The 25,239-nt window shown below is 43.5% G+C and overlaps 1 protein-coding gene across 6 annotated transcripts in view; it reads left to right on the forward strand.

Annotated features, from left to right (window-relative positions):
- Positions 1-25,239, forward strand: part of nrg1 (neuregulin 1) — an 828,914-nt gene that overhangs the window by 688,879 nt on the left and 114,796 nt on the right. For 3 of the 6 annotated variants that reach the window (XM_072583927.1, XM_072583926.1, XM_072583928.1), the window contains exon 1: positions 15,154-16,286. The exons of the other annotated variants lie outside the window; for them this stretch is intronic. In XM_072583927.1, the coding sequence (XP_072440028.1) occupies positions 15,638-16,286 (649 nt within the window). In that variant the 5' untranslated portion in view covers positions 15,154-15,637. Of the gene's footprint in view, positions 1-15,153; positions 16,287-25,239 lie in introns of those variants that run through there. 6 annotated transcript variants of the gene reach the window in all.

The raw sequence follows: 25,239 nt of genomic DNA on the forward strand, positions 1-25,239 counted from the left end.
TTGCTAAGGTATACAAGGCTATGGGCCAAGTGCTAAAAGAGGGATTATAATAGTTAGGTGGTTGTTTGTGACCAGCACAGGCTCTATGGTCTGAAGGGCCTTTTGCTGTGCTCTAAACCTCTATGACTCTAATAAACCCAAGCAGTTATACCTGCTTCTCCAATGCCAAGTCATTCATGGAGCAAAGTTCCTTGGGTGTTGCTATCCTCCAATAAGTGGCCTAGACAGTGAATGACAGCTGACTCCTCAACCATGAAAATCTTAAAGGTCAACAGTGATGTACAGCCAACTCCCTATTTTGAAACCTCCTCCAACCCCTCTGAGATCTTTCCACTGTCCCAATTTCAACTTCCTTCCTTCCTTTGAAATAAATCACAGCACCAGGGTCCCAGGTTCGATTCTAGCCTCAGGCGACTGTCTGTGTGGAGTTTGCACATTCTCCCTGTGTCTGTGTGGGTTTCCCCTAGGTGCTCAGGTTTCCTCCCACAATCCAAAGATGTGCAGAATAGGTGAATTGGCCATGCTAAATTGCCCATGGTGTTAGGTGAATTAGTCAGATGGAAATGGGTCTAGGTGGGTTACTGTTTGGAGGTTCAGTCTGGACTGGTTGGGCCGAAGGGCCTGTTTCCACACTGTAGGGAATCTAATCTAACCTAAATGCTGGCTGCGCTCTCAATTGTCCAGAGGAGGTTCTGGAATTCCCTCCTTCAGCTTTTTCTGTGTCTCTCCCTCTTATTTTCACTCCTTTAGCCTACAGATTTGAACAAGCTTTTGGTCACTTCTCCTTACACTGGGAGGCATGGACAGATTGGGCCAAAAGGCCTGTCTCAGTTCTGTAGATTACTATGACTATCACTGTATGGGTAGCTCCATTTGTGACGAGGCATCAGAGATTAACTGAGTGTTCCATGAAGCACCTTGAGATAATTTGCTGTGTTAAAGGGGCTAAATAAATGTGAGCTTTTGTTCGGCATGTTCTAAAAAATAAAGACCTACCTAAAAAAAATTTACTTGGTGATCATGGGGAAGACACAACCCCCAAGATGAAGGTTAACGTTAGGGTCAATACTCCCCGGGGGGAGAATTGGCAGCCTATTTGTTTGCCTATTGTGGAGAATATCCTTTTTTTTTGATCAGCTACTAATTTATGAACTGGACGAATTAGATGCAGAAAGAATCATGCATCTCTTTTTGTTCTGATTCGCGTGTGAGAGTTGACATGTAGCTCGTGTCACATTGGCTCAGAGGGTCCTTTGAATGACAGTGTTTGTGTTCTTACTGGCAATGAGAGCGGGCACCCTGCACTAGTGGATGGCTTTTACCCCCCAACCCCCACTCTTGTGTGGACCCGATAGTATGTCAGGATTCAATGTCCCCTGCCAGATAAGTGGTGGCCACAGGCAGTGATCAGTCAGGAGCAAAAAGGCAGCAGAAGGCCACTCAATTTGAACTGAATTTCAACTGTGGCTAATTTGCTTCTATTGCGTTCGGGTCTGTCTCGAAGGCTGCAGGCTTTTCTGTTAATAAATGCTATTGCTGAGGGAGCTTTGTGTGCAGGATTAAAAGCTCATTTCTTAATGGACTGGCAAACTTTCTGCAGCCAATAGCTGTATTCAGAGCTGCTTCCCTAAGCAATGCTGCAACATGTTATAGATTTTCATTATAAATAATACATATGGCTCCTCTTAACTATACATTTAAAGAGTGATTTATGCCACATCTTTTCAGTTTGAAAACAGCTGCCAGGAGTAATTGTCTGTGATTAGGATCCTGCTTCATCTTTTATTCACTGCTGGGAGGACTACAAAGATGCAAATTTCTCAATGAGGGGGGTATAGAACAGCCCATTAACAAAGGGCAAGTTAGTATGGAGTGGAAAGGTGGAACAGTGTTAAGATTTGTTTGACTGAAGGTATTGTTGCTTGAGAAGTTCTGTTCTGAAGATGAATCATATTGCACTTGAAATGTTCACTCTGTATCTCTCTCCACAGATGCTGCCAGACCTGCTGAGGTTCTCCAGCTTTCTCTGTGTTTGTTTCAGATTTCCACCATTCACAGTATTTTGGTTTTTTTTTATTGCTCAGTAGGTTGCATTTGACCTTTGCCCTTGGCTTGTGCGCTGTACATGTTAACACAGCATTCCCACAATTCCCCTGGGGCCAGGTCTTGCTAGGTAGCTGGAATTAAGAAAGAGGTCAGCCACTGTGTCATTGAATGATGTCAATTCGAGGGGCTGAATGTTTCGGTCCTTGTTCTCAAAATCCTCAATTTAATTCCCAAATGGTACTGTATAGTAATGAGTTGTTGGTGTTATACTGCTGCAGATAAATGTTGACAGCTGATGCTTTTGGTTTATAATGGTGGCTCTTTGTTGGCTTCTTTATTGACACGGATGATGTGGTAGTCCAGATACCTTTACAAGGAAACATCCATGAACAGCTGGAGATGGTCTGCCCTGCCCCCCCTCCCCCCCCCCCTGACATTTTGCCCAATTGGTATGGAAGGGGGGCGTAATTGCCTACCCACACCTTTATTGTTACTACCAAGGAGACAGTGTAGGCTTTACCTCCAAAGGTGCTGAAGTGAATAGCTTCATTTAGTGAGATTTGGAGGCACACGATATATCTACAGGAATGATGAACCCTTGTCAAAACAATGACAGTTGTCAGCAATATGTAAAGATTGTCTTTGCTGCTCCTTTCAGATTACTCCATCAATTAATTGATTGATTTGTTCATTCATTAACCGATTAAAATGATTTAAGCTGTGCTCATTATAGAATTGGCAAGCAAAACTGTGCTGATAGGCAATTCCCATAAAGTCACCATCTCATATCTTTAAAAAGGCTGAAGTGATTCTTGAGATGCAGTGGTAGTGTTCCTACCTCTGGGCCAGGAGACAGACTTTCAAGTCTCACCTACTCTTGAATGGATTGCTTAGAAAATATTTGAAAAGTACTTAATGCCTAAGAATCCAGAAGCCAGCGTTCAATCCCAACATGTCCTTGGAGATGGGTTAAAGTGTGTCTGAACAGATGGATTAAAATCACTGAAACGTAAAGTGATAATGGGAATTGTTGTACTTATTGAAAAGTTAGACAAAGCCTATGCTAATAGCCCAGTAAAAGTCAGCAGGAATAAATGCATTTATTGCTGGTAGTCCAGTGAAAGTCAGAGCAGAAATAAATGCATTTATACAGTTCCCCCTGCAGGTCCTCAAAGTCCACACCGCGATTTATTACCAATGAATCATTATTGCAAAATTCTTATAAAATGTGATACCCGATTTACACACAGAAAGATCCCAAAAGCAGCAATGTGATGAACAATCTCAGTTTTTCTGTGGTATTGTCCAGCGACAAGTGTTGAACAGAGAGTATTCTTCCTCCTCAACAGTGGGATGTTTGACATTGTTCAGAACAGGCCTCAAATTTCTGTCACCTCCTGAAAGATGATTCCTCTGACTGTACAGCATGCAGTTGTTGGAGGGTGGAAGTATTGGCTTGAATTGCGAGTGCACACCATTGGTGCGGGGCGTGAATTCAGAAGGCAGAGTCCTGCCTACTGACTCAAGCTGACACATTTAGAATATACATAGCATAGTCATAGTATCTACCAGAAGACATTTTCCTTTTTACAATTCTCCGTGGAACAATTGCGGTTCTGGATGAGATTGTTTGTTTTCCCTTCCCGTTTCCTTTCTAGTCTGAATTTTGCAGAATATCAAAGATAATAGTCATCATTTTGACTTGGCATCCCATAAGAAATATGCAGCTCATTCGACACAGTTTTTAAAAGTTTTCTCTAAAAGACCTTGACTGATGTGCACTGTTAGCTCCAGCTGTGCAGTAATAAGTGATAAGACACAACCAGGGAGGCCCTGTCTCACAGCCTACAATGCTGGGGGCTAAAGCAGCCGCATTTCAATTTAAAGACTGTCAGAAGCTGACTGACCCCAGACTCTCTGCTGGGGCTTTGGGGGAAAGCATCAGATCCAGACAGGATGGTCGGAGGGAGATGGTTCTTGCAGCCACCACCTGCTTTGATGTAGCCGCCAAAAACTGAATCAGTGGTAAAGGACTGGCTCTGCCAGTCACCCTCTGAAGGCAAGGCACCAGGCCACCTCATGGATGCCAAGAGTTGCCAATGTGAATTGGATAGAGTCATAGAGTCATAGAGATGTACAGCATGGAAAGAGACCAGACATCCCAACCCAATCTAGTCCCACCTGCCAGCACCCGGCCCATATCGCTCCAAACCCTTCCTATGCATATACCCAACCAAATGCCTCTTAAATGTTGCAATTGTACCAGCCTCCACCACTTCCTCTGGCAGCTCATTCCATACACGTACCACCCTCTGTGTGAAAACGTTGCCCCTTAGGTCTGTTTTATATCTTTCCCCTCTCACCCTAAACCTATGCCCTCTAATTCTGGACTCCCCAGCCCCAGGGAAAAGACTTTGCCTATTTATCCTATCCATGCCCCTCATAATTTTGTAAACCTCTATAAGGTCACCCCTCAGCCTCCGACGCTCCAGGGAAAACAGCCCCAGCCTGTTCAGCCTCTCCCTGCATCTCATATCCTCCAACCCTGGCAACATCCTTGTAAATCTTTTCTGAACCCTTTCAAGTTTCACAACATCTTTCCTATAGGAAGAAGACCAGAATTGCATGCAATATTCCAACAGTGGCCTAACCAATATCCTGTACAGCTGCAACATGACCTCCCAACTCCTGTACTCAATACTCTGACCAATAAAGGAAAGCATACCAAATGCCTTCTTCACTATCCTATCTACCTGCGACTCTACTTTCAAGGAGCTATGAACCTGTACTCCAAGGTCTCTTTGTTTAGCAACACTCCCTAGGACCTTACCATTAAGTGTATAAGTCCTGCTAAGATTTGCTTTCCCAAAATGCAGCACCTCGCATTTATCTGAATTAAACACCATCTGCCATTTCTCAGTGCATTGGTCCAGAACCTGTTGTAATCTGAGGTAATCCTCTTCGCTGTCCACGACATCTTCAATTTTGGAGTCATCTGCAAACTTACTAACTGTACCTCTTATGCTTGCATCCAAATCATTTATGTAAATGACAAAAAGTAGAGGACCCAGCACCGATCCTTGTGGCACTCCACTGGTCACAGGCCTCCAGTCTGAAAAACAACCTTCACCACCACCCTCTATCTTCTACCTTTGAGCCAGTTCTGTATCCAAATGGCTAGTTCTCCCTGTATTCCATGAGATCTAACCTTGCTAATCAGTCTCCCATGGGGAACCTTGTCAAACGACTTACTGAAGTCCATATAGATCACATCTACTGCTCTGCCCTCATCAATCTTCTTTGTTACTTCTTCAAAAAACTCCATCAAGTTTGTGAGACATGATTTCCCCCACACAAAGCCATGTTGACTATCCCGAATCAGTCCTTGCCTTTCCAAATACATGTACATTCTGTCCCTCAAGATTCCCTCCAACAACTTGCCCACCACCAAGGTCAGGCTCATCGGTCTATAGTTCCCTGGCTTGTCTTTACTGCCCCTCTTAAACAGTGGCACCACGTTTGCCAAACTCCAGTCTTCCGGCACCTCACCTGTGACTATCGATGATACAAATATCTCAGCAAGAGGCCCACAATCATTTCTCTAGCTTCCCACAGAGTTCTCGGGTACACCTGATCAGGTCCTGGGGATTTATCCACCTATACCTGTTTCAAGACATCCATCACTTCCTCCTCTGTAATATGGACATTTTGCAAGATGTCACCATCTATTTCCCTACAGTCTATATCTTCCATATCCTTTTCCACAGTAAATACTGATGCAAAATATTCATTTAGTATCTCCCCCATTTTCTGTGGCTCCACACAAAGGCCACCTTGCTGATCTTTGAGGGGCCCTATTCTATACCTAGTTACCCTTTTGTCCTTAATATATTTATAAAACCCCTTTGGATTCTCCTTAATTCTATTTGCCAAAGCTATCTCATGTCCCTGTTTTGCCCTCCTGGTTTCCGTCTTAAGTATACTCCTACTTTCTTTATACTCTTGTAAGGATTCACTCGATCTATCCTGTCTATACCTGACATATGTTTCCTTCTTTTTCTTAACCAACCCCTCAATTTCTTTAGTCATCCAGCATTCCCTATATCTACCAGCCTTCCCTTTCACCCTGACAGGAGTATACTTTCTCTGGATTCTTGTTATCTTATTTCTGAAGGCTTCCCATTTTCCAGCCATCCCTTTACCTGCGAACATCTGCCTCCAATCAGTTTTCGAAAGTTCTTGCCTAATACCATCAAAATTGGCCTTTCTCCAATTTAGGACTCCAACTTTTAGATCTGGTCTATCCTTTTCCATCACTATTTTAAAACAAATAGAATTATGGTTGCTGGCCCCAAATTGCTTCCCCACTGACACCTCAGTCACCTGTCCTACCTTATTTCCCAAGAGTAGGTCAAGTTTTGCACCTTCTCTAGTAGGTACATGTACATACTGAATCAGAAAATTGTCTTGTACACACTTAACAAATTCCTCTCCATCTAAATCCTTAACACTATGGCAGTCCCAGTCGATGTTTGGAAAGTTAAAATCCCCGACCATAACTATCCTATTATTCTTACAGATAGCTGAGATCTCCTTACAAGTTTGTTTCTCAATTTCCCTCTGACTATTGGGGGGTCTATAATACAATCCCAATAAGGTGATCATCCCTTTCTTATTTCTCAGTTCCACCCAAATAACTTCCCTGGATGTATTTCCGGGAATATCCTCCCTCAACACAGCTGTAATGTTATCATTTATAAAAAATGCCACTCCCCCTCCTCTCTTGCCTCCCTTTCTATCCTGGAACATTAAGTTGCCAGTCCTGCCCATCTCTGAGCCATGTTTCCGTAATTGCTATGATATCCCAGTCCCATGTTCCTAACCATGCCTTGAGTTCATCTGCCTTCCCTGTTAGGCCCCTTGCATTGAAATAAATGCTGTTTAATTTATTAGTCCTACCTTGTCCCTGACTGTTTGACTCACTTCTGTTCTCAGCTGTACCTGTCTCAGATTGATCTCTTTCCTCACTATCTCCCTGGTCCCACCCCTCCACCTTACAAGTTTAAATCCTCCCAAGCAGTTCTAGCAAATTTCCCTGCCAGTATATTAGTCCCTTTCCAATTTAGGTGCAATCCATCTTTCCTGTACAGGTCACTTCCACCCCAAAAGAGATTCCAATGATCCAAAAATGCGAATCCTTCTCCCAAAACCAGCTCCTCAGCCATGCATTCATCTGCTCTATCCTCCTATTCCTGCCCTCACTAGCTCGTAGCACCAGGAATAATCCAGGTATTACTACTCTTGAGGACCTCCTTTTTAAATTTCTGCCTAACTCTCTGTAATCTCCCTTCAGAATCTCAACCTTTTCCCTTCCAATGTCATTGGTTCCAATGTTGTCAATGACCTCTCGCTGGCCCCTCTCCCCAGTGAGAACATTCTGCACCCTCTCTGAGACATCCTTGATCCTGGCACCAGGGAAACACACTATTCTGCTTTTTCTCTGCTGGCCACAGAAATGTCTGTTTGTACCTCTGACTACAGAATCTCCTAACACAATTGATCTCTTGGAAGCTGACGTACCCTTCATTGCATTAGAGCCAGTCTCAATACCAGAAACTTGGCTGTTTGTGCTACGTTCCCCTGAGAATCCATTACCCCCTGCATTTTCTAAAACAGCATATCTGTTTGAAATGGGTATATCCACAAAAGACTCCTGCCCTTGGTGCCGACCTCTCTCACCCTTCCTGGAGTTAACCCATCTATGTGACTGTATCTGAGACTTTCCCTCCTTCCTATAACTGCCATCCATCACATACTGTTCCTGTTGCAAATTCCTCATCTCTTCTATCTGTCTCTCCAACCGATCCACTCAATCTGATAAGATTCGCATCCAACAGCATTTATGGCAGATATAATCTGCAGTAACCCTTAAACTCTCTTTAAACTCCCACTTCTGACAAGAAGTACATATCACTGTTTGCCATTTTTGCTCCTTCACAATCTACAGACCCAGAAAATAACACCATCTTATTCCTCTACAAACACTGCCCCAGGTTAAATTAATAGCTATGGCTTATATTTTAAGTTTAATCAAGAGACTTAGCTCCAAAAACATATAATCAAGAAAGAATCCACTATACTCACTACTGCAGCCTTTCTCTTGGACAGACTTAAAACAACAATTAACTTATCTGATTCTGTGCTGTGAACTTCACCCAACAGTTCCTCCAAGATTAGTTGTGAATTTCACCGTTTGTTAATTTTCCCAGATGCACTCCGATGTCCAGCAATACACGAATTCAAACAGCAAAGGTGGTAACTGTGCAGGTTCTTTCTTTTTCTTTTTCTTTTTCTTTTTGTTTTCGTTTTCTCTCTCTCTCCTGCAGTGTCCTCACCATGTGCTTCCTTTGTCTGCTCTGCTCCCTTTTAAACTGCTGTTGTTTTGACTTTTTTTTCCAAAGTTCCAAAACAATGCAACAGCATATAAAACAGTAATTGCTGCTCCTGGAATTCGAGGAAATCACCTCTAACACCTAAAATACCTCAAAAAAAAGGAGCAGCTCTTACAGCCAGAAATTTTTCCTGTCCTCCATCTTGGATTACCCAGAATCCTGTTGTATTCTTAGAGATATTCTTGTATTAATTTTGGCCTCTTCAGCATCCCTCACTTTAATTGCTCTAGCATCGCTGGCTGTGCCTTCATCTGCCTTGGTGCAAGCTCTGGAATTCCCTTCCTCCACCTCTCTGCCCTGTCCAGAAGACACTCTTTAATATCTATTTCAGTGATTGAGCTTTCACTCATTTTACCTAATATTTCCTTCTGTGGCCAAGTATCATATTTTGTTCTATAATCTTCCCATGAAAGTGCCTCGGTAAGTTTAATTATTGTCAAAAACATTGCATAAATGTAATTAGTTATTTGTACTCAAGTTGCAATTCCCTATATTACAACAGTAAAGACACTTAAAAAGTATTTAGTTGGCTCCAAAACAAAATTAGGTTTGAAGGATGTGGATTTTGTTTTTATGAATGCACGCTCTTATGAAGGAGAAGCTTGTTAAAGATTTTTGTTGTTGCGATGTTGTGCCAATTACAGAGGAACCTCAATTAACCAGCATTCGATATCCAAATTTCAGATTATCCAGACAAGATCGTAAGGTCCCAATGCTTGGCTAAACTGTGTTAGCATTCAATTATCTGAACATTCGATTATCTGAACAAGATACTCACCACCCGAGGTGTTTGGATAATCGAGGTTCCTCTGTAATGAGTTGATGTTCCACAATGGGCTGTACAAATGTCAGAACTTCCTTTGCATATCTTTTTCCACTGAGCATTCCACTCAAGCCAGTTTAATTAATGTAATGATTGATAGTTTTACATTTTGTAACCATCACTGTCTAAGCTTCGGGGTGGATTAGCCATTGTCTACAAACCTATTGGGGAGATTTTCTCTTCCATCAATGTGCATCTGACCAGATGCATGGGAGGAGATGAAGAATAGCCCAGTTTCTAATTAACGTCAGGAGCGTCTTGATCTTACCTCTTCATCCAAGTTAACTGCAATGCCAGGTGGAAGAGTTGTACCAGTGAGTGGTTCCCAAAGCATTCCGATGGAAGGTAAATGTACTCTACAGCAGATTCACAGACCCATTCCCTCCTGTCCCTTTGCTCGGTTAACCACTGAGACATGACAAAACCCAGGAAGCCTGCTTGACCTGTGTTGCATGTTGCCAACACTAGGAAATGAGCGATGTTGACTCCAAAGTCTGATATCTGCAGCTGCTCGGATAAGGGGTGAATGGAGGAGATTTTGGTCAGGGTGGATGTTGGCAGGCCCAGTGGCCATCCTATGCCTTACCTCAAAGCCCCAGCAGAGAATCGAGGTCATAGTTACTATTTTGTAAGGTGTACAGCATACTCAGTGTGAAAATATGCATGACAAACCAGATTAGGTCTCTCAAGCCTTCAGCCTTCTCCCCCATTCAATAAGATCATAGCTGATCTGATTACTCCACTATCCTGCTAACACCTGATATCCAGGGTAACTCCTCTCAAACTTTTCCTCTTACCTGGGGTATTCTTGTTCCTCTGGGTGTCAGAAATGAGCCTTGGAATTTAGAGTAAAGGAATAGAGTGACCTCACTGTGGGTAGCTATGCCCAATCAAGCCTATCGCTTTAGGAGTGCCAATATTAAATTATTGAACAAAGATGTACGCAGCCATGTGCATGTGGTTCCAGCAACACTCAAAGGTTGACTGCATCCAGACAAAGCAGCCCACTCAATTGGCACCCAATACAGCCCCCTTCAATATTCGCTTAGTTTACCATTGAAACCCAATGGTAGCGGTGTGAACGCACCCACAAGATACACTGCAACAACTCCCTAAGGCCTCTACGAATGTACCTTGATACCCAAGACAACTACTGTCTGAAAGGACAAGGACAGGAGATACATGGGAACACTATCACCTGCAAATTCCTTTCCAAGCCCCACACACCGTTCCCACTTGGAATGATATCACTGTTCCAGCAATGTTGCTGGATTAAAGTCCTTCCTTCACAACAGCACCATAAAGGACTGCAGCGGTTCTTGGAGGCACCTCACCACCTCCATCTTTGGGGTTATTAGGGATGGCCAATAAAAGTTGACCCAATCTTATGCCATGAGCAAATAAGTACAAAATACAACACAAATGCACCCAGTCACTTCCCTCTGGAACACTGAGCTATGCGTCTACCAGTTATTTTAGCCCTGGTCTTGTTAGAAAAGATGTACTTCTGCAGTTACCTTGTGGTTCCCAGAAACCACACACAACCTCAAGTTAATTGGCAACTTGTCAACCCATAAGGAAGGCTGGTATCAAAAACACAAATGCTGGAAAACTCAGCAGGTCAGGCAACATCTGCAGAGAGAAAAAGAGTTCATCTTTCAAGTCAATGAAATTTTGAAACATAACATTTATTTTTGTGTAGTGGAATTGGGGAGAGGACAGAGGACAAAAGAACAAGAGGGGAGGTCCCTAATAGGTTGGAGGGCTGGAGAGATTAACTACTAAAAGATGTGGTGGTTCAAAAGCCAAAGAGAGTGGTAACAGCTGGAGTAAAGAAATAAAGGTTATGTCCCAATGAGGAATGAATAGTGATATAGCAGCAACTGCATTTATTCCCACTGCAACAACACAGTTCCAGGACATCTCTGCAGGGGTTCCTCAGGATAGTATCCTAGGCCCAATCATTTTCAACTGCTTCATCATTGACCCTCCCTCTATTGTTAGTCAGAAGTGGGGATGTTTGTTAATGATTGTAAAATGTTCAGCTTCATTTGCCACAACATCCAGGTTCAGGGTGACAAGTGGCAAGTAACATTGTCTAGCCCTTGTATGGCACCAATGACCATCTCAAATGACGAACTTCAACCATTACCCCTTGACATTCAGTGGCATTATCATTGCTGTATCTCTCACTTTCAACATCCTGGGGGCTGCCGTTGACCAGAAACTGAGCTGAACTAGCCATGTCAACACAGTGGCTACGAGAACAAGTCAGAATGCTGAGTGAGTAACCCCCCTCCGTTTTCCCTAAAGCCTGTCTATTATCCACAAGGGCACAAGTCAGGGTTGTGGTGGAACATTCCCCACTTGCCTGAATGAGTGCAGATCCAACACTCAAGTAGCTAAACAATGAAACCTACGAACTGCGGTTGCTGTAAATTAGCAATAAAAATAGAAATTGCTGAAAAAATTCAGTTCTAAAGAAGGATACCTGGAACAGAAATGTTAACTCTGCTTTCTCTCACAGATGCTGCCAGATCTGTTGAGTTTTTGCAACAATTTCTGTTTTTGACTCAAGAAGCTAACACTGTTGAAGTCAAAGCAGTCTGCTTGATTCACACCACACCCACAAACATCCACACCCTCCACTGCCAATGCTCAGTAGTAGAAATGCATAACCTCCAATACGATACATTGCAAAAATTCACCAAAGGTCCTTGGACAGCACCTTCCAAATGTTTGACCACTACCATCTAGAAGGACAAGGGCAGTAGATACATTGGACTACCACCCCCTGTAAGTTCCCGCTGAGTACTTCACCATCCTGACATGGAAATATATTGCCGTTCCTCCGCTGTTGCTGGGTCAAAATCTTGGAACTCCCTTGCTAATGGCTTTGTGGGTCAACCTATATGAGATGGACTCCAGCAATCCAAGAAGGCAGTTCACCACCACCTTCTCAATGGTAACTACAGTAAGGCAATGATGCTGACCCAGCCAGTGATTCCCAAATACCATGACTTACTTATTTTAGAAAGAAATTGCCAGAGGCATCCATGCAGTCACAGTGCCTGTGGTTTTACAGCCATGATGGCCGCAGGACATTGGAATAGCTTCACACTTAAAGTTTTGCTTCGTATTGCAGCTTGGTGCCCCTGAGGTGAATTTTAAAAGCCTTGACTCACTCGCTGCCCTGCTCCCCTCAGTGAATTGGCAAGCTAGGCAGCAAGGAGTTACTCAGAAGCAAGGGATACAACTATTGGGATGGCAAGCTGAGCAGTGAACCAGAGAAGGAGAGCTAGCAATAATGGGTGCACATTTTCTCGTACCCGTTTCAGTGCAATGGGGTTACATCATATCAATGACACTATTTTCCTTTACAAGTGCAATGTCAGGGCATCCACTATTTGGTACCCATCTGAATGCAGCATCAAGATATAAGTAAACGCTGGTAAAACAGCATGTGGCAGTTTAGAACCTATTTCCAAATGACACATTCCAGAGTTTTACTTTTTGGAGTCAAATTTAAACTTTTTTATCTGAAATAGCACATTAGGAATTCTCTGCACTGACAATGAAGCTCCATTATGTGACACTTTCAAAAGAAAATGTGTGCTCCCTTAACACCCTTACCAAAATTATCCCTTTTAAAATCAAGTCTTCCACATATCAATCAAAGAGTTATATTCCAGAGACTGCAAATGTCTAGGTTTGTGCAACTGAAGATTTCTGTGTTGGTTTTGCAGTCATATTTGTTCTAAAAACTCACAGAGATGAACATTTTCCAACCTGATTGTTTAAAATATTAATTCTCAAATGCACGCATTATTGACCAGGTAAAATCTGTTGTCGAATCCTCACCACCTCAAAAAGGCAATGGTGGGCAGCCTTTTTTACCCACTGGTTGTAGTTTGATGTAATTGAGTGGTTTTCTGATTCCTTTGAAAAGTCAGTTTGTAGCTGCATTGGTGTGGGGTCAGAGATACAACAGGGTCAGGCTGGGTAAGGATGGCTAAAAGATTACTTAGCCTAAGGGAGGAGACTTTTTTTAATGCAGTGTACAGTTTGGATCTGGAATGTACTGCCTATGAGCTAGTTGGAGGCAGGGTAAATCGAGGATGTCGAAAGGGAATTTACCTGAAAAATGAAAAAAAAATACAGGTTTATGAGGAAATGTCAGGGACTTAGATTAATTGCTCCTTCTGAGGACCAGCCATGACACAAGGAGCCAAATTTGTGCTGGAACCATTCTGTAATGCTATTCCAAGGGGCAGTTTTAGCTTTCACTTACAAAAAGGAAACAAAAAAGTAATTAAAAATTGTAACAATTTTGATTTTTAAAAAAAATTCTGATTGCTTTAATTTTTAAAGTTTGAATTAAAATCCGCAAATTGGGATTTGAACTTGCTCAGTGGTGTTGGCTCCTAGATTTGTCTTTTGGTAATGTAACACATCTCAATGTTTTTGATGACAAGGGAAGCTTTGCTTTGCATAAGATGCTAACATTCTGCACAAGACCTGTTTTTAACACAGTGCACTGACCCTTCGTAATTCTACGGAGCTTGCAATGTGTGGTGTGCACATTGACTCTTGTGGTTTCTCCTGGTGTACCTTTTATACGTTTTAAATTGAATCCCGCCCCAACTCCTCAGTCTCTGTCAGGAAGTGTTCTTCTGAAGGGTAAAGAAGGGTAATGCACAGGAGTCAGTCTCTTTGACCTACTTTTCCCGTCAGCTCCTGAGCACCAATCCATCTCGAATGGACGGGAAACACTTGATTATTTTATTAATTTGGCGCAGGGAGGAGAGGGTTAGGGTATCCATGTGGCAAATTGCTGCTCTATTTATAGGCTATGCGTACAACTCCGTTCCCTCAGCTCACTGCCCCCAACATTGGACGCTGGAATCTGTGTGATCTACTATCACAACTGTATTGATAAGTCTTGCTGGAAACATCCTTGTGGCAGTCCATTAGCACTCATTTTTAAAGATGCATGTGTCCTGTTTTTAAAATGCTTTCACTGTCTCTCTCTCTCTTTCTCTTTTCCCCAGCTGTAGCTCATCAAACAGCATTCACTACCCAAGAAGTAATTGTCTTTCCTTCTGTAAATTTTTTTTGTCTATAATATCACCAGCAGGCTAATTTGGAGGAGGACACTTTCTGATACCTGGAGTGGATTGAGAGCGTATCCCTCCCTATCTACTCCCACCGTATGTATGTATCTAACACCTGGGTTTCTGGTAAACATTCCCCATCAAACTTAACTCAGACACACCGAAACTCCTTAAGTCCAGGTTAACCGTGTGAAATATCTCAAGTTATTTTCATCAGCCCGCGTTCAGCCCACTTTGGGCCATCCTCGCCTCCCTTGTTAGTCATCTGAGATGGAGCTGGGTGTCGGGCACGCCACCCGCGATCTGTGGGAGCTCATGAAGTGAAAATGACTTGGAGGAAATCCCATTCCGCTGAGAGCGGCAGACGTCTGCTCGCTCCGGCCCCATCACTCGCTCCCGTGCATTAGCATAATCAGTCGCTGACTCGTCTACAGGAGCTGGGGAGGGGATGAAGCAGGAGGCTTGCACTGCTGCCTGCCTCTCTCGCATGGGATGGTTCATTCCTCGCTAATTGGATCAAGGAGGAAGTTGCAGGGCTGTCTGTGCAGTTCTGAATGGTGCGTGTGTGTGTTCTGATTTCTCTAAGACCCACCACCCCCCTGTGTGTGTGTGTGTGTTTCTATATCTGTGTGCAGATGAAAGAGGAGGAAGTTCTGTTTGTCCTCTCCCTGTCTCTGCACCACCCTCCCCCCTTCCCTCTCCCTCCCTCCCCCCCACCCACCCAGCTAATGACACCGCTGTCTCAGTGTGCATAGAGCTGTGGGCACCTGCTGCTACTTATTAATGACTCTGTAAGCCAGCTGAACAGCTACAGTGAGAACAACAGGATGCTCCTGCCTCACGTTTGTTTTTCATGAAGGGGTGTGTGGGTGGGGTCCTTAATTTTACCCCCTCCTCCCCAGGTGTGAGAGAGAGAGAGATCAGGAGCGACTTTCAATCTAAAAATAAATGGCAGCCTGAGCTGCTGAAGCCAGAGATGACTTGAGCATTCACTGGAGAGACAGGGGGTGCAGAGCTGCTCAACCCAACGTTCACCCCCTCACCCCCCCCCCCCCCCCCCCCCCCAACCAAGAGGATGTTGGTGATGGGCTCCCTGTCGCTGACCACTTGATGCCTGGAGCCCCTTGCTTCTCTCTCACTTGCCCACTGTTCCTCTGGAGGCTCGCACGCAGCGGACGAGGCACCGTCCATGTGCCGGGAGGATGTCCGAGGAAGGCAGTGAGAATTCTCTGGAGCCCTCCCACCCGCCCTGCCCGACCCCGTCGACCGAAGACACGGCGGAGGACGCTTCCTCGGCGACCCAGGCGGGCCAGAACGGGGCGCTGGGGCTGAGCGGCCTCATTGCTACCTGCTGCATCTGCATGGAGGTGGAACGCGTGCGAACTTGCTTAAACTCTGAGAAGATCTGCATCATACCCATCATGGCCTGTCTGGTGAGCCTGGGTCTTTGCATTGCTGGCCTCAAGTGGGTTTTTGTGGACAAGATATTTGAGTACGAATCTCTGACGCACCTTGATCCCAAGCGCATAGGGCAGGGTCCTGTAATCTCTACTGAACAAGCAACAATGGCCGAATGGCCGCCATCAACCGCCTTTACCTCCACTTTTCCGATATCTGATTTGATCCAGACAGTGAACGATCCTGATGAACCTTTGGTGCTCCCTTCCACTCCCTACACAAGCCCCCCATCTCAGCCCCCAACCTCACCTCCTTCCTCCCTACCCTTCTCTGTCGTGCTTGAATCTTTCTCCCCCGACCCTGTCATCACCAAAAGTCGTGAAGTGACAGAACCAGCGCCTGTCACCCTTCCCCAAATGACAGATACAAACCTCATTATCGCACCGGCGTTTAGTAAGTAACATATTCTTTTCCTTCTGGTTCTTGGGGAGGGGTTGGGGGGAGGCAAAATCTATAGCCTTTTGTAATCGGCTACTTTAATATTTTAAGAAAAAAATCGTGTGTTTCGTTGAGAAAGCTGTTTAGTCTGAATGTTTTGAATTTGTTCTCCAGAGAAATGAGTTTGAAAAAGATGGAATCCTTTTGACTTTATCACATAATCAACAGCACAAAGAATCTATTTTACATGCTCTTCAATATTTCATTCAGGGTAAGGGGTGTGTTTACTTAGGTGTAGACTTGTTGTCAACAAATCCCTACAAATACAGACTTTGACTTTCGTAAAGGAACTTGTGCTAAGTCACCCCTAAAATAACAGCTATCTGAAAACAGTGCAGTGGGAAATAACTCTTTCAGTCACTGGCCCTCATTGACAGAACCCTGTTCTTTGTGTTTAACAACATTATGGGACTGTAGCTGGACTGCTGTTAGCATGTTTTAATAACCTTGTGAGCCCTTGCTCATGGTTCCTCTGATTTTTACCATGTATTCCAAAAATACTTAGCCTGCAGACTGATTGCTGCAAACTCTGATGTTTTAGAAGAACATCTTTGTTAATTTGTTTTCTGACCCTTCCATGAATAAGGTGCGACCCATTTAAAAATCATATTCCCTATTTCATCACAAGCTGCATTTGAATTTAGTCCGAAACACTAGCTGGAGATAAATCAGGAAGGCAGTCTATATTTATATGATTTGTTTGGAATAATCAATATTTATTCTCTTGCTAAAGGAGCTTTAGTGTGCATGCGTGTATCCTCTCCTGTGATTTCTTGCCTGGTTCTGAGATGAATCTCAAGGTCAGTCACTGCTGTGAACTAATTGATTCTAGTCTGTTCCAGAGACTTATGGAAAGACAATCCTGTTAATGTTGCCTTGTAGGTTGTCCACTTTGTACAATGACTTGGCAAGATTTTTTTCTCTCTCTCTTATTAGTTCTTGGCTGCCTGCCAAGCTTTTGATGTATCCTCACTTGTTTGACTGGTTGCAAATGGTACTTTTTGCAATAGTTTTAATCTGTTATTCTGGACCCAATGCACATCCACAGCCTTTACTCAGAATATGAGAGATTTAATTCCTGCCTGAGTAATTTGCTTTTACTGATGAAGGGCATTTGCCTGAAACGTCAATTCTCCTGCTCCTGAGATGCTGCCTAACCTGCTGTGCTTTTGCAGCACCACATTCTCGACTCTAACGTACTTTTACACTGCTTTTCTGGGAGTTTTACTTATATTGGCTTGCAATTCTTTTCCCTGGATATTTGAGGTCAAAATCAATTCAGAATATGAGGGGTTAAACAGCAGAATGCAAAGCCAAGGAGTGTGTAAAGACAGCTGAGGCTAGTGGCTAGTCCTTGTTTCATGGTACATATCTTTGCTTTTCACTGCTTTCATCAAAGGTGTAAAGGTGCAAGTTAAAGTGCATTTTGCTTTAGAAGATGGTTCTTATTCTGCAAAATATTCAAGTCAAGCAGAACCCCCCACAACCCCCAAGCAATTGCTCAGTTTATTTTTACTCAAATGTCCTGTTTATAAGTTACACATTTGGAGATTTTTTTCAAAAATAAATATTCTGATTGGCAGAAGGACCAACAATCAGAATTGGTAGATTTAAATTGATTGATATTCGAACCGTAGATGATAAAAGGAACAATTTTTTTACTCTTAATATTTTTAGATTAGATTCCCTACAGTATGGAAACAAGCCTTTCGGCCGAACAAGTCCACACCAACCCTCTGAAGAGTAACCCACCCAGACCCATTCCTCTACCCTATATTTACCCCTGCCAAAGCACCTAACATAATGGGCAATTTAGCATGGCCAGTTCACCTGGCCTGCACATCTTTGGATTGTGGGAGGAAACCCATGCAGACATGGGGAGAATGTGAAAACTCCATACAGACTGTCACCTGAGGCAGGAATCGAACCTGGTTCCCTGCTGCTGAGAGGCAGCACTGCTAACCACTGAGCGACCGTGCCGCCCCACGTAGTTAGTGTCTATACAATACTGCCCGAGAGTGTAGTGGTGGTTATGACAAGTCCCACCGTGGCTTTCAAAAGGGAATTGGATCCTATTTCAAAAGGGAAAATGTTGTTCGGTGGCCGTGATAAGGAAAATAATTGGAACGGGCTGGCATGAACGCAATTGGCCAGTGGCTTCCTTCTTCTGAACTGTGGCCATTCTAAGATTCTAGACAAGGTCACTGGAACCGGTTTATGATTTATCTCATTTCAGACAAGCTTAGGTTCGAGACGGTCAACCCGAACCTGTGGCCTCCATCTTTGTCAGTTAATCTGAAATGGTGCAGCAGCCAGGTAAGGAAGGACAGTGGCTGACTTCAAGCTGCAATCCAGTTAGCATTGCCAACTCTCCAGGACGTAACGACAAATCTGCAGGTCACGCCTCTGAGGAAGTTAGGAGAAAAAAAATCATCGAGGCAACAGGAAAACGTTCTTCGACCAATTTTATTTGTCAGTGGAGTTTGGGGGAGATTAGCTAAAAATCAAGAATCAACCAATTAAGGAATTAAATTGTTTAAATAAAAGCAAAACACTGGGGATGTTGGAAATCTGAATCAACCATCGGGAATTCTTGAGAAACTCAGCAGGTCTGGCAGCCTGTGTGGAGACAGAGCAGTGTTAATGTTTTGGGTCCAGTGACCCTCCTTGAAAAGGGAATGAGATAATTGTCTTAAAGGAAGAACTTTGTAAGGTGACAGGAAAAAGCTGAAGAATGAAATGATTTGCTTTGTGATGGCTGTGGACAGGTGACTAAGGATATGTTGGGAATCAATGGCAGGTGATCTGGGCTAAAGTGTGTTGCTGGAAAAGCGCAGCAGGTCAGGCAGCATCCAAGGAACAGGAGAATCGACGTTTTGGGCATAAGCCCTTCTTCAGGAAGGGCTTATGCCCGAAATGTCGATTCTCCTGTTCCTCGGATGCTGCCTGATCTGCGCTTTCCCAGCAACACATTTTCAGCTCTGATCTCCAGCATCTGCAGTCCTCACGTTCTCCTCGCAGGTGATTTGGGGGCAGGGCAGGTGGAGGCAGGGTGTCATGTGATGACATCTCCAGAAAACTGGCCAACTAGAGTTCATGGTCCTAAACCCCCATGAGTCAGTGTCTCCCGGAGAAAAGGGAGGAACTATTTAATTATACACAGAGACTTTGTTAGCCTTACCAGATACGGTACCCAATTCCGAATGGCAATCCTGAAGCCTTCAAAGAAGGGTGGAGTGCCTCAGCAATTGGCATCCATCAATATTGGCTGTCCTGAAAGGGTAGAAGCAACATCAACATCAGCTGTTGAAGTCGACACGACAAGCAGAATGTTGTGCATCAGATCGCAGCCCATGAACTCTTGCCAGACTCTGAATGTTGTGGGTTCAAGTCTCACGCGAGAGATATGAACACCCAATCCTCGCTGGCTTTCAGGACAATACTGAGAAAGTATTACGGTGTAGGAGGTGCCATCTTTCAGATGAGGCACTAAAGTGTGCCTCTTTTGCCTCTTCAGATCGATGTTACAAAGCCTGTGGCACTATTCAAAACAATTTATTTCATTATTTTCTTGCTGTTTGAGGAACCTTTTACTGCGGGTCACCCCCATACCACATTTCCCAAAATTACAAAATAACTGTAAGTCGCTTTGGGACATCCTCAAGTGAGATGCTATACATAACAGCAAGTGTTAATTTTCAGTGATAGTTTGATCCTTTCTGACCCCTACCTTTCCCTCTGGCAGATTAATTTCTGTGCTCTTCAGATTCTCCTGGCTCCCCAGTGAGTAAAATAAATAAAACTGATTTGAATAGTCCTCAAGTTTAATCTCTCCCTCTTTCTCATTGGGCACGTTTGTTCCCAAGGCAGTGATTACTGACAATCCCCGAGTAAATAGAATGTCAACCTCACCACCATTTAGAAATGGTTGGACCAAATGACAGAAGTACATTTCGGGGAAAGCTCGATGTCAGAGGAGAGAAACAAAAAGAAAAATATGTTGATAGGATTCGAGAAAGCAGTACAGGATGCAGCTCAAATGGACCAAATGACTTGATTCTGTGGCAGTGTTATTGAGCCTGTCATTGTATGAGATGACCAGTCATACGCAATTGAAAGAAAATACTCTCATGTTAATGGCTCAATTACTGATGCTCCTTCTGACTGCTAGAGTCGAAGAATTTTTCAAAGTCATTAACACTCCTGTTGGAGGAATAATACTCAAAAGAAGAATCGACTGCAAGTTATTTTTATTAATTCCATGGAAGTTGAATGATTAAAAAAAGGTTCCGCTGATGAATCTGCAGTTTTTTGTCGTATCTCCTGCTTGTACCTTTATAACATTAGCTCGACCCAAGTGAGCTCAGTAAAACAGTCTATCTACATGGGATTGAGCGACACTTGCCCAGCTTTTCACTGTTAATATTGAGCCAACAAAGCCCTGAAATCCATCGAATCAATGACTTCCTTCTGTGACATGGTAGCAGTATAGTGATTAATGTCAACAGGGTGCCATTTGTAAAACATGAGGAGTAAAGTGGCTCCTGCATTTGCTGGTTGGCTTACTGCAGTTACAGAGTGACTGTGCAGCAATTTAAGGTTTATGCAGTGAACAAGCCATCTTTGAACCTGAGAAGATGGAGAGAGAGAGACACACACACACACAGACAGAGAGAGAGAGACACACACACACACCCAATGAATGCATGTGTCAGCATGGGTGCACCTGTGCCCTCTGTATTACAGGAGAAAGTGAGGACTGCAGGTGCAGGACTTCATTCCTGAAGAAGGGCTTATGCCCGAAACGTTGATTCTCCTGTTTCTTAGATGCTGCCTGACCTGCTGCGCTTTTCCCGCAACATATTTTCCCCTTGCTATTACACACCTAGATGGTCTCTGTAGCATGGCACCTGTCTGAAAATATTATATTTGAGGTCTCTTCCCACGTCTTGGCAACCAAAGGACAAAAAAACTGGTGAGGTAGTAAGTTGTACAGACCAAAGTCCAATGTTCAATTTCCAATCTGTCACCTCTGCCTAAATTACTTTACCTGAGTACCCCTGAATTATGGAGGGCAAAAACCATTTTACCTCCCTGTTCTATCTCACTCCTCAAGTACTCCTTTGAACAGTGGTCATTGGCTGAGGACAGCAGAGAGGTTGGGCGTGATGCCTTTCCCAGTTGAGGGTAATTAAGGATGGGCAGTAAATGCTGGTCTAGCCAGCGACACCCGCATCCCACGATTGAATTGGAAAAAACCCAATAACACTCACTGTCTAGATTTACATAACACTTGACCAATTGCCCAAGATAGTAGAAGCCTGTGGGCAGACTTGGAACAGAGCCAGTTGTAAGAGTCAACATGAAGAAATTAACATACAAGTGTACGAAATCAGGGGCAGAAGTCTAGGCCATTCAAGCCTGCTCTGCCATTTAATATCATCATGGCTGCCTTGCTTGTACCCTTAAATCCAGATTGTCACCTCCCCCAGTCACCTTTCACTCCCTTGTTCAACAAAAGTCTATCATCTCAACATTTCAATGGGAAGTGTAGAAAACAAATTGCTTCTCGCAGAAAAAATGTTATGTTCTTGTTTGCTCTTTACATTGGTAGATCTTGTTAATTTCCTTAATGAGTGATAAAGGGATATAAAAGGATATTTGGATTCTCCTAAAGGAAGTATTCAATAGAAAATGAATTCTGTATAAAAAGTCATCACTAAATTAGTTGAAAAAATGGTTCCACTATTGTACAGATAACTTTTTATAAGGTAAGTAATTGCATTTAGAAATAAATGGAAGTTGTGTATTGTGTTGGTGCTTAACCTTCAAGCAAATTCTCCTCAATGATTTAACCACTCTATCCCCACATTCTTTCTTTCAACCTCACTTTCCCTTCATGTATTGAACAAGTCTACCCTTGAACATTGACATAATTTCTGCCTCCAGCACTAACCCTGAAAGTGAGTTCCACTGCCACTTAATTCTCAATGTGAGAAAAAGTTTCACGCACATGCTAAGTTGTCTCTATGACCCCACTTCAACCCCTGGGAGTAACGTGAGTTATGACAAGTTTATAATATGGTATTATATTCCTATGGCCACTTTACCTCTCTTTCCTGACCCACTGGTTCTTGTCATGTTATGCTGCACAGCTTTCCTATTCTGTATCATTACTTTGAGCACCATGTTGTGTGACTGAAACAAAAAGATGTATAATATTTCTAATGGTGTCTGCAGGTTTGTGGCAGCATGTACTTTTATAGATTCTGGGAACACATTTCAAGCTTAAACCTTAGAAATTAGCAGCTGGACAGAACAGCCCTGAAAATGACTGCCAGCATTCTAATGTATAGCACAGTCCCTGTATACATCACACACACTGGTCTTGAAAGTATTGAAAACTCATTTCTTCCTCTTTCTAAAGTGAGAGTTGCACATTTTGCAAAAGATTCCATGCCTGAGGGAAATATCTATACACCGAGGAGGACGGTAGGAGCATAAAATGTTTTGGGCATGGTTCAGACAGAGAGAATTGTATGTTTTTTAAAGGGAAGATTGGATAAACATTTGAAGTGAAGGAAAGTTCTGGAGCTATGGAAACTCAATGGAATGAAAACAGAAAAGTTCTGGAAAAACTCAGCAGGTCTGGCAGCATCTCTAGAGAGAAAAACAATTAGATTTGGCTTGCTCCAACTAAGAGTTAGCTCAGATGCAACAGAGCAAATGACATCTCTCTGGCCTAAAGATGGCATGGAATTTGTCAGTTGAGAGTATGATGGACATATTGTCATGTCTGAAAAATGTGTTGCTGGAAAAGCGCAGCAGATCAGGCAGCATCAAAGGAGCAGGAGAATCGACATTTCGGGCATAAGCCTTTCTTCAGGAAGGCTTATGCCCAAAACGTCGATTCTCCTGCTCCTTGGATGCTGCCTGACCTGCTGCGCTTTTCCAGCAACACATTTTTCAGCTCTGATCTCCAGCATCTGCAGTCCTCACTTTCTCCATATTGTCATGTCTGTTGAATGTATGACTTTCATTTAGGGCAACACTGTGGCTCAGAGTGAACACTGCTGCTTCACGGCACTAGGGACCTGGTTTGATTCCCTCGTGGGGCAAGTGCCTCTGTGGAGTTTGCATGTTCTTACTGTGCCTGCGTGAATTTCCTCCATGTGCTTCCACAGTTCAAAGATGTGTAGGTTCGGTGGATTGGCCATGCTAAATTGTCCATACCGTCCAGGGATGTGCAGGCTAGGTGGATTAGCCATAGGAACTGCAGGGTTGCAGGGACGGGGTGGGTCTGGGTGGGGTACTCTTCAGAAGATCGATGGGGACTCAACTGAATGGGCCGAATAGCCTGCTTCCACACTGTCGGGTTGTATGAGTTATCAGGGGTACCTAGAGAAGAAATTGAATAGAAATACAAAGTGTTTCATGAATTTAATTGTGAGTGCAGGCTTTCTTTTAAAGAGTACCTGTGAACATACTTGCATGCGTTTCTGTCTGCTATTTTAACCTAGGACTGGGCTGATCCAACAAAGGGTTTTAGCAGTTGGGCACAATATAACACATGGAGAATGAAACCGTTCCAGAACATAGCTACTGACTATCATGTGAATGACCCCTTTCTCCAAACCTGTACAACTGAGTGTCCCTTTTCGAAATGAATGCGATATTAGCTACCGATGAGTTTCTTTTTCATACAATCTGCATCGAGGTGATAGCACTGCTACCAGATGCTGTGCAGATGAGTCACCCACTGTGCTCCGATGGCAATTTAAGAAATTGCTTCATAATGACGAGGGATTGATTTTTGTGCGATGCTGCTTTGCTATTACACCAAATGACTAATGGATACCAAAGAGTGTGGTCACGAAACACGGTGGTCAGCATGAGAGGGGCTAAAAAGCAAAGGCAATGCCAACAGAGCCCCGATAAACGAACAGCAATACCAGGTTCCATTTGTTGGGCATCTCACACGCAGTAAAATGTTCTGTGGCACCTCTTAGGAGCCTGATCAAATACTGGGATGCAAAAGGAGATACTGGGTGTATGAGGACATATTATCCAAAGCTAGGTCAAAGAGGGAGATTTTACCGGGTATTGTAATGGGAGAGAGCGAGAGAGAGAGAGAGAGAGAGAGAATGATGAAGAAGATTAAGGAGGAAACGCCAAAGCTTAGGATCTTGTTAATTGATGGTGTGGCTGTGAATAATAGTGTAACTCTAATCAAATGAGCAAGAGGCACAAATCGGAAGAATATGGAGATACACAGAGACGGGGAGGTACAAGGGGAATGTAAATCCATCAGCATTGGAGTGTTTGGTGAGTAGGACTTGGCAAAAATTAAGATAGGTGAATGCAAACCTCCAGAGGATACAAAGTATGGGGTCTTACAAAACATTGATACATTGCACCAGCACTGTTCAAATGTCTACGAACTGCTGAAAGGCCATAGTGACCATGTCAAGCTAAAACAGAGATCTGGTATAATCCCCATGTTCTACTCTCTGTCTCACTGTGTGTATCCCAGTCGTTAAAACATCAGATTATTTGAACTGAGAATTTCTACACAGTCAAGTCCTTCAGAAGTCTTGTTCCAAATGTATGGAATCTTGGTGAGACAGTGCCCAGAGTATTGTGTGCTGTTTTGGTCCCCTAACCAAAGGAAAGGTATACTTGCCCCCAGAAGGATTGCAATGGAGGTTCACCAGACTGAACCCTGGAATGGTGGACCTGTCACATGATGAGAGATTGAGGAAACTGGGCCTGTATTCTTTGGAATTTAGTGGATGAGAGGTGATCATGTAAAGGTTTATAGAAGGGCTCACCAGGATAGATGCAGAAAGGATGTTTCTATTAGGTGGACATTTTCCAAGACCAGGGGTCAGAGTCCCAGAATAAAAGA

This window comes from Chiloscyllium punctatum, chromosome 14 (assembly GCF_047496795.1).
Source record: "Chiloscyllium punctatum isolate Juve2018m chromosome 14, sChiPun1.3, whole genome shotgun sequence".
NCBI lineage: Eukaryota > Metazoa > Chordata > Chondrichthyes > Orectolobiformes > Hemiscylliidae > Chiloscyllium > Chiloscyllium punctatum.